Source organism: Oreochromis aureus, linkage group 2 (assembly GCF_013358895.1).
Source record: "Oreochromis aureus strain Israel breed Guangdong linkage group 2, ZZ_aureus, whole genome shotgun sequence".
Taxonomy (NCBI): Eukaryota; Metazoa; Chordata; class Actinopteri; order Cichliformes; family Cichlidae; genus Oreochromis; species Oreochromis aureus.
The window spans coordinates 24940742-24954252 of record NC_052943.1 but is presented as its reverse complement, the minus strand read 5'-3'; the positions used below and the strand labels follow the sequence as shown (position 1 = coordinate 24954252).

General features: G+C 38.4%; 1 protein-coding gene across 2 annotated transcripts in view; it reads right to left on the bottom strand.

The window, feature by feature from the left end:
• Positions 1 to 426: 426 nt before the first annotated feature.
• The window catches only part of adad1 (adenosine deaminase domain containing 1 (testis-specific)), a 28992-nt gene continuing 15907 nt past the window's right edge, over positions 427 to 13511 (bottom strand). For both annotated transcript variants that reach the window (XM_039621283.1, XM_031743005.2), the window contains 8 exons: positions 12760 to 12885; positions 11223 to 11346; positions 7127 to 7297; positions 4041 to 4116; positions 3795 to 3951; positions 2621 to 2855; positions 1103 to 1235; positions 427 to 868 (listed from right to left, as the gene is read on the bottom strand). In XM_039621283.1, the coding sequence (XP_039477217.1) occupies positions 755 to 868; positions 1103 to 1235; positions 2621 to 2855; positions 3795 to 3951; positions 4041 to 4116; positions 7127 to 7297; positions 11223 to 11346; positions 12760 to 12885 (1136 nt within the window). In that variant the 3' untranslated portion in view covers positions 427 to 754. The remainder of the gene's footprint in view (positions 869 to 1102; positions 1236 to 2620; positions 2856 to 3794; positions 3952 to 4040; positions 4117 to 7126; positions 7298 to 11222; positions 11347 to 12759; positions 12886 to 13511) is intronic.

Below are 13511 nucleotides of genomic sequence, written 5' to 3'. Positions count from 1 at the left end.
TACTTTTACTTTGAGTGCTCAAGTAGAGTAAGAAAGCACTATATAAGAACCAGTCCATTTACTATCATGTTATTATGTTATGAATCAAATGTACATCTTTCCTTTAAAGCGGTTTGATTGCTTAGCACAAACACATGAGAGCCAAGCAATCTGAGGTTTTAGTCATACATCAGAACTACCAAAACCATGCATGTCTGATATCACTCTTTAGCCCTATGTGCACCCATCATGTCCCACAGTAAGGGTAGACATTGTGGCTGGTGGTTGCCCTTACAAAACTGGCTTTGTGGTCAATAACACCGTCTATTCAGCTATTCCGTGCCCAATTCACAACCAGAAATTTAAAAAAAAAAAAAAAGAAAGAAAGAAAAAAAAAAATCCACCATAAAAAAACCCCCACAAGTGGCAAAATAAATGGATATGAGCTTTGGTTGACATACTTTTATTTTTTCTGTCCTAAGCTCTATGGCCATTTCCATCACAAAAGATACAGTATATGAACCAGTGCAAATAAAGAAAGAATGTACTTAATATACAGTATATGTATTAACTGAAAGAAGCAAAACTAAAGACCAGTTGTGGTGCAATATTATATGTTGGGTGCTTCAAATTATTTTCAACAAATCTTTAAATGTATTTTGAAAAACAAATTCTGAAACCAACATGCAGCAAGTGGTGCAAATGAAAAGTAGGCTGAACATTTTGAACACAACTGATTATTGATCAACATTCTTCTTTAATGTTGTAACATTATTCACATGCTGAAGTTATCACTAACCAAAACCTTGTCTTGCCAGGAACCAAAGCCCTTCTGCAACAGGTACGCCCGCAGTACATTCTTGGCTTCCTGGTATGGCTTCGCCATCATCTTCAGTGACCCAAAAAAATATATAGTATGAATAACAACTTGGGGTTCTTTTTAAAACAAAATTTCAGCAAGTCAGGAAACGGTCATTTAAAAAAAGCAGAACATACAATAAGCTTGTGTGGTGGTTATTTTAACATGAGTTTAACAGCATTTGCTTTCGGTTGGATCAGTGTACAGAAGTTTACATTAATGCTAAAATAAAGTTTCAGATTATGCAGAAGGTGCTGATTTTACCTTTGCTTCTCTGTAGGTACTTGTGGCCAGCAGGTCCGTCCTCTGAGCCTCTTTGGCCACCAACCTGAAGCGGTGCATCATCGCTGCTTTGCACAGACGGCTCGCTAGGGCAGATCCACTCTTAAAGGGAGAGCTACACACCAAATAAATAAATAAGTAAGTAATCAGTATGAAACTCTAGTTATGAAATTCTAACACAGCCTGAAAGACTGCAGATGTACAAAATGCTTACAGAGTTGTGTCAAAATGATACTGCCTATAGTTCTCAATTTATCTGGTAACCTGTTAATTACATTTCCAAGCGGTCTAGTAAAAACCTTAAAATAATCGATGACCTTTCCATTAGTCATTTCTCGTATATTATTTAGGGTATACACCACCAGTCAAAGGTTTGGACACACGTTCTCCTTTAATGGTTTTTCTTTATTTTCATGACTATTTACATTGTAGATTCTCACTGAAGGCATTAAAACTACAACTGAACACTGAAAGAATAAAGTTGTGGTATATCAGTGGTTACAAATACCATTATTACTTTAGGATTAGTTTAACACAAAGTTGGGGTTGACCCGGGACCATTGCTGTGAGTCACAGAGCGGAGCATAAAGGACCTCTCACAGTGGACGCAGCATGCGCTGCTAATTCTAACTGCTAACTAAGAGCGAAGGATCCAGAATTTGTTGCGCTGGCTGCTGAGCTCTGTGGGTTTTTGCGGCACATCTACGTGTACTAGATGCACCTGCTCCTTGTTGTTTCTATCTCTGACTTTATCTCCTCTACAGTATTCTGACTGGCTGCATCACCACCTGTTACGGCAGCTGTAATGCTCTGGACCGCAAAGCTCTGGAGAGGGTGGTGAGATCAGCACAGTGCATCACCAGGACTGAACTGCCAGCCATGCAGGATCTCTACCGACAGCATGGCATGAGGAAGATGCAGCAGATCCTCTCCGATCCCAGCCACAGACTTTTCACACTCCTGCCGTCTGGCAGGCGGTTCAGGAGCATCCAGAACCACACTACCAGAAACAGAGACAGTTTCTACCCACAAGCCATCAGACTTTTGAATTGCTGACAGGGTTAATTTATGTACTTTCAAAAGAAAGTACATAAATTAACCCTGACAAGGCAAACTTGCAAAGTGAAAACTATTTCAGGTGACCACATCATGAAGCTCATTGAGAGAAGGCCAAGGGTTTGCAGCACTGTCAACAAAGCAAAGGGTGGCTACTTTCAGTAATCTAAAACATAAGATATACAGAGTTATTCATGATTTCTTTCTTTGCTACATAATTCCATATATCTTGCTTCATATATTTGATGTCTACATCTACAATCTAGAAAGCAGCACAAATGAATAAAAACCATTAAATGAGAAGGTGTGTCCAAACTTTTGACTGGTAGTGTATTATTTTAAGATAGTTATACTTTTAAAATGAAGTAAGATAAAGCATATCTAAATAAGTATTAAACCCCAAAACCCCTCAATTCTCCAAACTTCCTATACAGTGATTCTTACTCCTCTATGGTCTTGCCCTCCAGACCATCCACAACCTCCAGGGAGCTGTCTCCCTCGCTCCAGTTGATACCGTAGGTCAGCTGGTTACCGCCTGCACGGCTGGAAGCCACAGATGGCACCAGGCTAATGTGAGGCCTCATCATGCAATAGAACATGGGCAGGTTGGAGGTGATGCCCTCTACACGCTGGCTGACAGACATCTCCATGCCACGAATTTCACTACAGTCAGAGTCACCTGCAAGGTTGATTTAAAGTTACAAGACACAGAATCATATATAGTTTCCTTCAGTTTCTGGTATCATTTTTTTATGACTAATCTTGCTGCAACTTGCAATTGTGAAGGTGTTTGACTTTGTTTGCTGCAAATATAGAGTACAACTCATTTTGGAGTTTCCCCATCCCTTACAGACTGAATCAATGTGGTCAAAGTCATTATAATTATGAAAAAGGAGAGGAAGGAAGAAAATTATTACTTTACCTTTGTAAAAATAACTTGGAAACTTGAGGATACACTACTGTGACATAATGATATATTGTCAAAAGGAGATTATTTTAAAGTTGGGGAATTTGTCAACTGTTTTTCACCTGCCTAAAAGCAGGTGCATACATTGAACATCTTATGTACGGTTACACAAAGTTACAGAAGGAATTTTAAGAAATGTAGAGCCATCAGTTTGTTTCTTTGCCAGATATTTTTAAATGACAGTAGGTACTACACTAAGATCTATCTTGGAAAAACAACCTGACCTATCTTTTTATGATGTGAAGTACACCCTAATAGACTCCTCCAAGCCCTGAAATGAAATAAAATGAAATGAATCTTTAAGATGCTTGCTCTATTCCATTTTTAAATTGGGACTGTGTGGGAGACTAGTGCTTTGTAAAAACACTGAAATAACAAAAGCACAGGAACTGTGTTCATATCACTATTACCAGCACAAATGAAGACGTCTAGCATTCACCCACACCGTCTAACCCAATACCAACGTGGAGTGTTTCTACTGGTGTATTTGGACTTGGTGGTGATGCACTTTTGAATAATGATTTTTTTAAAAAGTAAGAAAACAAAAAAAACAGGGTCTCTCATTACTACCTCGTCAGATTTTAGAAAAGGTAACAAACACAGGGTGATTCCCAACTACCCTTAAGGAGCATGACTGATTTTATTACTTGCCTATGAGGATGCTGTGGACATAGATGGGCTCGATAAAGTGGCTAAGCAAGGCTCCCTGGTATCCAAGGACCTGCCACTGAGTGATCTTGTCTGTTGTGGACATGCTGACAACTTTGGAGTTAGAGTGATCAAGGAGTGACGAGAAAACCGAGAACACCTTTAAAAGAAAGTATTTATACGTATGCATCAACACACATACAGGTGAATCATTTAGGTGTTCAGCACATAAAAGAAATTAAACAACACCTTGCCCTCCACAGACAGGTGTAGGCTGATCTCGTTGTTAACTTGCCATGCTGACATGGAGAGTGGGTTCAGGCGCCTGCAAATTAAGCAGAAAGGTGAGAAAAATATTTCTGACCTTGAATAATATCTTTAGAGATACTATTTAGAGATATATCTTCAGAGATATTATTCAAACTTCAATAACCCAAACTGCTTAAACTGAAGTTCTAATTAGTTTAACTCTTAACCAATATCACTAACAGATAGCTGACATCAGGTTCTTCATGGGCCACGTTTCAGCCACATTCCAAAAACCAATGTAAGCTGCACACCCACACTCTAGTAATATCTTGGGTGCCTTTTGTTATGCCAACCTATGCTTCCTAGTGTCGTCTCTTCTCTCTCAACTAGGAAGTCATTCATCCTCACTATATATATATATTTCTTACTTCCACAAAAAAAAAAAAAAAAAAAAAGAAAAACAAAAATGGCACTTAAAATGAGGAAAATTGTTGTGACTTGAAGACATCCGTTTATCTCACAAGTAACTAATATCTGGTCTTTAAGTCTGACGTCATTAGCCGTGCGTGGGCCCAAACTCCGCTGCAGGTCCCTAAGTCACACGATCACTGTGGCATCACTGAGAGTTAAAAACTGTCTAAATCCTTTCATCTGTAATAAAATGATCAACAATGCTGCTCTACCAGGTATAACAATTAAGTTTAACATCCAGGCATCCATGAAAACCAAATTTATGAAATTTAACGGAGTTAGAAGTTAGCAGGAAGTTAGCTCGCTAGTTTCCATCTAAATATAATATATCATGTTCTGACTGAGGGATTTCTGAAACAAATTAAGACATACAGCTCTACTATCATTTCCGACGTAAAAGAAGACAGGAATGTAAACAGCAGTGACATTTGTACAGTTACTGAAGTTTGCCTAGCTGGTATTTAATGATGTGCTACATGATTATTAGCGACACAGCTATGGTAGCATAACATAAACAGTGAAGCTGGAGGTTGAATGCTAACTTTTTTACCACTCAATAAAAGTTAATGTGATGGTTCCCAAAGGTTCCGGACAAATGCAATCGCATGTCAGGATGCTGTAAACGGATCGAACTTCAGTGAACAACTGAGAACAACTGAGATAATCCATCCGTAATATGAGGTTAGTTATTAATATACTGCTGCATGGGCTGGGCTGTAGTTACATCGTAAGGTTTTAAAAACTGAGCTTTAAAATGATTAGCGGTAATAAAAACCGAGATAGGCCGACAGTGATCACCGACTGTTTTTAGGGGCTTGTTGAGATTAAATAGAAAAAGATACAAAGCATTAAAACATGTAAAAAAACACAAAAGCCTTATTAAATGCCGAGTAGTTTGGGCCCAGAAGCAGAATTCTTCACGTCATCACTTAAAGACTAGATTGTTTAAAACTGATTTTTCATTATATGATATGAAATCAAGGTATGTCAGCTTCACATTTCTCTCTCTTATCATTTTGCCAGTGTAAACTAAGAAGCAAGAATGAGAGTGAGTGAGGAAAGTGAGAAGACATGTTACCATAATGAAAAGCACCCCCGATCTTGAAATTTGCTTTGCTCATCTTTGTTTGGCGTTTTGGTGGGTGGAGAGGCATAAACATGTGGGAGGTTCAATCGAATGTGGTAACACGAAGTGAGTTTCAGGTATTTTAGTGGAAAATGTGTGCTAGACTTTGAGCTAAGCATACATGTCTCAGAGCTGTACTGCTTTTGCTGCATCAATCTGCTGCCAACTGCACTGTCAATAGCATAAGGTGATAAAAAAACTGGGATATGATCATCATCCAACCTCATACAGATGCATGTTAATGTGCTTTAATTAGAAACACTCAGTCAACTATTAAAGTTTATGCCTTTTATAGTATTTTCTGCTCAGCACTGTTGAAGAAATAGATCCAAGTCTTGTTTTCTGACAGTTTACCGGGACAGTGCACGTGCACGTAAAGATTCTGGTATTCGGGGGTTTTAAAAACCCAGAACCACAGACCACCTACATTTATGAAAAAGCACAAGAGGATGGTAGGGGAGTACAATCGGTGAGGATATGTTTACAGCGAGCGCACTACCCACAAACATTTGTCTCCATTCATCCACATTAAAGAAAAACAAATGGTAATACATCAAGAAGCGATAAATTTAGGGTGACAAGAGCAAAAACTTGATTTGACATGATTGGTTTTTTTTTAAACCTCTTTTAAAATAATTTTCACCCGTGGACTGATCAAACTGTATTATTACTCTATAACCATTTAAGACAGAGGTCTCCAACTCCAGGCCTCAAGAGAGGGTGTCCTGGAGTATTTAAATATGTCCTTAATACAACACAGCTGATTTAAATGGCTAAATTACCTCCTCAACATGTCTTGAAGTTCTCCAGGGGCCTGGTAATAAACTAATCATTTGATTCAGGTGTATAGACCCAGCATGATATCTAAAACCTACAGAACACCAGTCCTTGAGGCCTGGAGTTGGACACCTCTGATTTAAGATTTATAAAAATCAGCTCTTGGCTGGAGTTTTCAGAAATGGTTCATGTGAACAGATTCTTATGTACATCATCAAAACAATGCTATATATAATAACCTTTGTTTTTTTTTTTAGTCATGTTTCAAAACTAAACTCTGCCTCCTAAGTATAACAAATCTTTTAGTATGAGATTTTCATACAGCCATTAGACTTGGGCCTTATATGTTCCTACTTCAGTCTATTAAATCACTGCTATTATGAGAACCAGGTTAAATATGACATAACTGCAGCCTCTGGCTGGAAAAGCACTGCACCTGACACAGTGTCATTATGTATTGCTCTATTTCCTATATTAAACTGAATATGAGTAAATTGCTAAACTGAGTGAGATGAGTAAGCCAATATTAAACCATTTCGGGTTCATGCTGTGCATTTCAGTCATTACTACAATGATGTTATAAGATGGGTAAGAAGCAAAAATATCTGCTACAATGTAGGTAACATATTTTTGTTCACCTGTTTTCAAAAGCGAGAGAGAAGAGGCGTTAAAGGAAATGAACTTCTATGGGGTGAAGCTGATAAGCACTCACAGTTTGGAAGGGATCTGAGCAGCACCCTTTGGCAGTTGGTTGACATAGAGGTGAAGAGTTACACCACTCTTCAGGCTGAGGAAGCTGCTGCTGCTGCTTTGCTGGAAGATTGACTTCTCAGTGAGACTTGCATTTTTGCTGAAAAACATCAGCAGGTGCCGGTACAGGAACCTGCCAACAAGGAGATATTACTTATTCTGTGCAAAGTGGTCATAGATCTATGTAGTAACATTTTTTAAAAGTGAAAATCTGCAATATCACTAAATCTTGAAGTTAAAGCTACTATACTGGCCCATTCGAGCACAATGTGAGGTTTGCTGCAGTTAACTTACTTTAAGGTCTCCAAAAGACAAAGAAATACACAAGCATCTTAACATTTAATCAGGAATTAAAGCCAGCCATTGTCAGACACATTTGCACATTACCACATTATCAGAAAAGCTCCTAAAGTAAAGTCTAGGAATACAAACCATTACTTGATTCATATGAAAGATACACTTTAAACTCTTTACTCTTTAAAGAAAGCATGATTATATCCATGCAAGTTGCAAAAAAACAAACAAAACGTGTCTGAATGAGAAACATATTCATAAGTAATTGAAGAAAACATTAATCTCCAACATATCATATTTGGGCCTTTATTTCTACAGGATGTAACAACCCCTTTATATTACACCCCCAGTTACAGTTATCATTATGCTCTTTATACATGATATAGTCATTATGCTCGATATATTTAGACATAACTATTTCAAATTAAAAGTCTACTAGAATTTTAGTGGACAAAACTAGAGATGGACCGATCCGATATTACGTATCGGTCCTATACTGACGTAAATTACTGGATCGGATATCGGAGAGAAATAAAAAATGTAATCCGACCCATTAAATATCAAAAAAGCACCTCACAAAACTTGCGACACGGCATAACTCGGCTCATAACCGTAGCAGTCGCAGCAGTGTGCTCACGTGATAGAGCGGCTGTGTGTATTTGTAGCCTCGCAACCAAACCAGCATTTCATCTCCGAGGAAGTGATCCCAGAGAGAAGTAAAGCAAGTGTGTAAGTTCATCTCTGAATGTTTGTAAAGCATTCGCGCGTTAAGCTTAACAACCAATATATGGAGCGACTGCCTCTTCTCTCTCCCTCCCTCTCCTGCTGCTACTTCAATCATGAAACTGATCAATGATCAGCTGATCGGCTTTTCTGTCGCGAGTCCGTCTCACTTGTTTGTTTTTGGCCCTCTTTGCACCAGAAAGAGGAAACCAGCGGCTGAAGAACAGCAGCACGTTTAACCTTGATAAGCTGTTGTTAGAATTTATTTAATATTACTTTCTAGACCAGGATCCTTTTCTATGTAGCTGACGGCTGGTAACTGTGCAGGGGCGGATCTAGCAAAGTTTAGCCAGGGGGGCCGATAGGGCCTTAACAGGGAAAAGGAGGGCACAAAGACATACTTTTCTTTATTATTCTCATTTAAAATGTCTAGCTTTTAATAAATAATTATCTGAATCTTACACCCAAAGTTTTAATCTGATGTAAAATGTATAGAAGTCCATTACTGTATATAGTAACTGTTAAGTCTAATATACCCTAGTAAGCTATAGTACTTTTTCCTTTGGGAAAGTACCATCTGTGCAGTCTGCAATTCTATAGAAAGATGTTGAATCTATTTAATTATTCTTGAAAAATAATTGATTTCTGTGCATTTTTTTTTTTTCACGCTGCATCAAATTAAAGTTGATTACGTCGATTAAGCATCATGAGGTGGGGGGTGGGGGGTGGTTCCCTATTTTTTTTGCTGGTAGTTTGCAACCCTATTAGTTAGGTTGCTTAATATTTCTGCTAAGTACTCTTTAAAAATACCAGAATAGGAAGAATGGAGTAGGTTTAAGTTTATTAGATTGATCAGTATTGCTGAACTATGAAATATTTTGGGTGCAGTGTAATTTTTTTTTTTTTTTTTTAAAAACATACAGGTATAACAGAATAGCTTTAGTGTTGTTGTTTATTTAAACTTGAGTATGAACTTACACAAAATGCGGCAAGATATTAAAAAAACTGTTTTATTGATTAAAAAACACTATATCGGATTCATATCGGTATCGGCCGATATCCAAATTTATGATATCGGTATCGGACATAAGTGGTATCGTGCCATCTCTAGACAAAACATATTAACTGAAAACATTTGCAATCAGCCTATACCAAAGTAGGTCAGGACACACAAATAAAACCTTAAAAAAAAGTAATGATTATACTATGATTGTATTAATGAACATGATGATTAATGACCTTCCATGAATCGCTACCTTATCGTGGTGGAGCCCATGGGATCCCAGGGGCTATGTTGTCAGGGCTATGTTATCTTACCTACCAGGGGGTCTCCCATGGCAAATTGGTCCTGGGTGAGGGACCAGACAAAGAGTGATTCAAAAACCCCTAGGAGGAGAAGACCCAAGGAAGAGTTTACTCGGGGTTACAGGGGCCCCACCCTGAAGCCAGACCTGGGGAGGGTGCCCGAGGGTGAGCAACTGGTGGCCGGGCCTTAGACCATGGGGCCAGGCTGGGCACAGCCTGAAAAAGGGACATGGACCTACCTTCCTGTAGGCCCACCACTTGCAGTAGGCGCTGTAGGGGTGGATGTCCAAAACTAGCGACTAGGACATGGAAATTAGCGGGTGACTGGCCTCTCCCTTAGAGGAGTTCGGCCATCCAGGAGGGGCTCAGAGTAGAGCCGCTACTCCTCCACATAAAAAGGACCCAGTTGAAGAGGTTAAATTGGCTCCAAGGAACGCTTGGTGTTCCTCCAGACAAGAATGAGGAGGTGGGTGGGGAGAAGGAGGTCTGGGCTTCTCTGCTTAGGTTGCAGCCTGCGACCCGGCCTCAGACAAGTGGAAGAAGACGGACGGACGGATTAATGAACATCATCTACAATCTACACGCACATTGTAAGTTGGGGACCAAAACTGTAGTCTGGATTTGCTGGCTGAACAGTATAAGCTAGTATAAGCTTTGGGCTTTGTTTTTTTTTTTTGTTTTTTTTTTAAATAAATGGTAAATGGCCTGTATTTATATAGCGCTTTTCTAGTCCCTAAGGACCCCAAAGCGCTTTACATATCCAGTCATTCACCCATTCACACACACATTCACACACTGGTGATGGCAAGCTACGTTGTAGCCACAGCCACCCTGGGGCGCACTGACAGAGGCGAGGTTGCCGGACACTGGCGCCACCGGGCCCTCTGACCACCACCAGTAGGCAACGGGTGAAGTGTCTTGCCCAAGGACACAACGACCGAGACTGTCCGAGCCGGGGCTCGAACCGGTAACCTTCTGATTACAAGGCGAACGCCCAACTCTTGAGCCACGATCGCCCCATAAATAAGCTTAGAAACAGCAAAAAAGTGGTAAGACAAGTGAAGTGAGCTAAGAGATTAGCTCAGGTATTATTTACTTGCATTTGTGTTTAAATAACCATCATTGATAAATTGTAAATGGTAAATGGACTGGCTCTTATATAGCGCTTTTCTACTCTGAGCTCTCAAAGTGCTTTATACATTACGACATTTTAAGAACACGAGACATACGTATACATGTATCCACTTAAACTGCTGTGTTGTACTGAGGTTAGGATGAATCATCACTGGTTTAGTATGCTCCATTAGCCAAACAATTACCGTTAGAGGTCTATTTATATCTACAAAAACCACAAGGTAAATGAAAAATGTGTTTAGCCAGAGTCTATAGCTGTCAAATATTAGACTCAGAGAAACAGTGTGCAAAATAATTATTGGATTAAAACAATCAATTACCACTGTTGAGAAAATGTTACAAATTATGATATTGATAATGTTGGCATCACTCAGCCACGACATAATATCATGAGTAATGAGTGATATTATATTATATTATATTGTAATGCATATAATATAACATTACAACATATAACTAATGGGTATTTTATAAATCAGGTTTCAAATTTGCATGGAAAAAAATACTGCTTTCATTTTTCCATCATGGTATAAAGTGGAGAAAACCATTTGCTATAACGTGACATGACACATAAAAAAATATGGGTCATGGTTGCAACAAACCTCATAAGAGATCTTCTTGCTGTGACGACTGCGTGTGAATCATGCACAATCCTCCCGTTCGATGAGATACTCTCTTTTGTATTAAAATTACCGGTCCCAAGAGCAACCACTTCATATTCATTGGCTAGAGAAAGACAAAGTGTGAACAGTGGTAAATACAACATATTTACCTGCTAGTCACTCAACATATCATTCTATAACAATTCAAGTTATTATAAGAGGGCCTATACAAGGATAAGTAGATATAAGCACTTTACTCATGTCTGTAGCAGTTTCCTTAACATAAGTATTGTTGTTCTATCTATAGCTACAGTTTTTCAGAGCCCTTACACTCCAACATGTCTTTGCACAGTTGTTAGACAATTTTCATCATCCTCCAGCGAATGCCTTGTTACATTCTCCATTTGCATTAGTTTCACGTGTCATACTCACGTCATTGGTACATAACTTTCGGTGACTAAAATCTGTATCCATGAGAGAATTTTGTTAGACTCACCATTAAATAAGGAATTAAATTTTTTAAAAAGTGCTCCAGGCCTGCCAAAAACCGCTCACTGAGCAGGTTTTTCTTTTCCAATTGATTGTTAAAGTTGTTCAACTGGATTTTGAGGTATGTTTTGGGTTACTGCCGCGTTATAAAAACAGTCATTGGCTGTCACACAGCACTAAAGCATAACATGACATGACCAGACCTAAACCAATCAGCTGAAAATTTCAGTTTGAAGGGGAGAGTAAAGACAGCAGTATTAATTGAAGCAAACACTGCATTTTTTTTTTCTTCACACATACAGCTGTTATTTACTGTACATCTCATCTGCATAAAGCACCTGTTTCCAAAGGACTCTGACAGAAGATCTCTCTTTGCCTACTTTACACACTGGAATTCTTTCAAAAGGTATTTTGGCTTTTACTCTGTCATCTTAAAGAAGAAATTCCAAGTTGGATAATTTTGATAACTTCCGTGCTCTTACATATCATTTAGCTCTTCTTTAAAGTCCTCGGTCTGAGGAGCTTGAGATAATTATCAGTACCCAATAAATGCTATCAGCTGACAACTGTTCAAAAGTTAAATGAACTATATTTGTCTTCCCACTAAAGAAAAAAAAACATTTCCATACAATAAACTACATGTTTTATCCCCGATCCCTACAAAATCCTATCATCCCCTGTAGAGATTCTTCAAGAAATACTGTTTTTGTCTAACCTGTCAAGTTCTTTTTTCTCTAGGATGATGTCAGGAAGTGTCTTTGGCTCTGAAATTTGTACACTATACAGCAAATCAAAACTATTGAATTTCAATGAATTGTTTTTGTGCAAAATCCAGCAGTTAAACCTAAACTATACTAAAAGTACTGTTGTACTATAATCTTAGAGATTAGATAACAGCAGTTGCTTATAAGACTTGACACTGCAAGGAACAAAAAAACCCCTGTTGTCACTATATTTAAGATGAAGATTTAAATCAAGCATTCTAAAATCTTTTTTCCACCAAAAGACTGGTGTCCATCTATCGTTCTTACTTTGAGGTCTCACTTACAAGTCTGAAGAATGAATGCTGCCGTGGTGCCTGCACATCCGGAGAACTCTGGGTGACTATTCATCAGTTTCGTGAGCTGATCCCTGACAGCATGTGGAATCTGAAGATTGACAAATGCCTTCCTTTCTGTACAACAGGTGAGATAAAGAAAATGACAGGTTTCAATTGATTCAGTTGTCAGTTCATCGTTTGTCCATGTAGTGTCAGTGCAAACAACAGCCATCTCAAGGCTCTTCATATTTTAACATATAAGCTCTAAAATGTTAGATACTGCCCGAGCAACCACTTGATAACAAAGGGAAGAAAGAACTCCCTTTAACAGGAAGAGACCTCTAACAGGACACGGCTCAGCAAAGAGCATAAACCGACTCCAAACAACAAACAGGACAAAACACAAACTATGAGAGAAAGGAAAAAAGTTAATAAAATGCAACAGTGACATACATATAAGTGCACTGAGTACTTATCCACCAGTAGCCTGAACTTTTAGCAGCTTAATGAATACAAACAGTCTTTTCAAGCCATCATCATATCAGTGAGAGGTTCTCTGACTATAAGATGGACTAGCTTGGTAAGCTGATTAAAACCCATCTGTTTCAGCTCAGCTAACACAAGGACAGACATACAAAATCTTTTCCACTTCATTCAATAACGCCTGTATTCAATTGTTAGATTTTTACTTATTAAGTTCATTATTATATCCAGATTTATATTAATAAAAACTCTTTTTTAAAGATACCTTTTCCATTTTT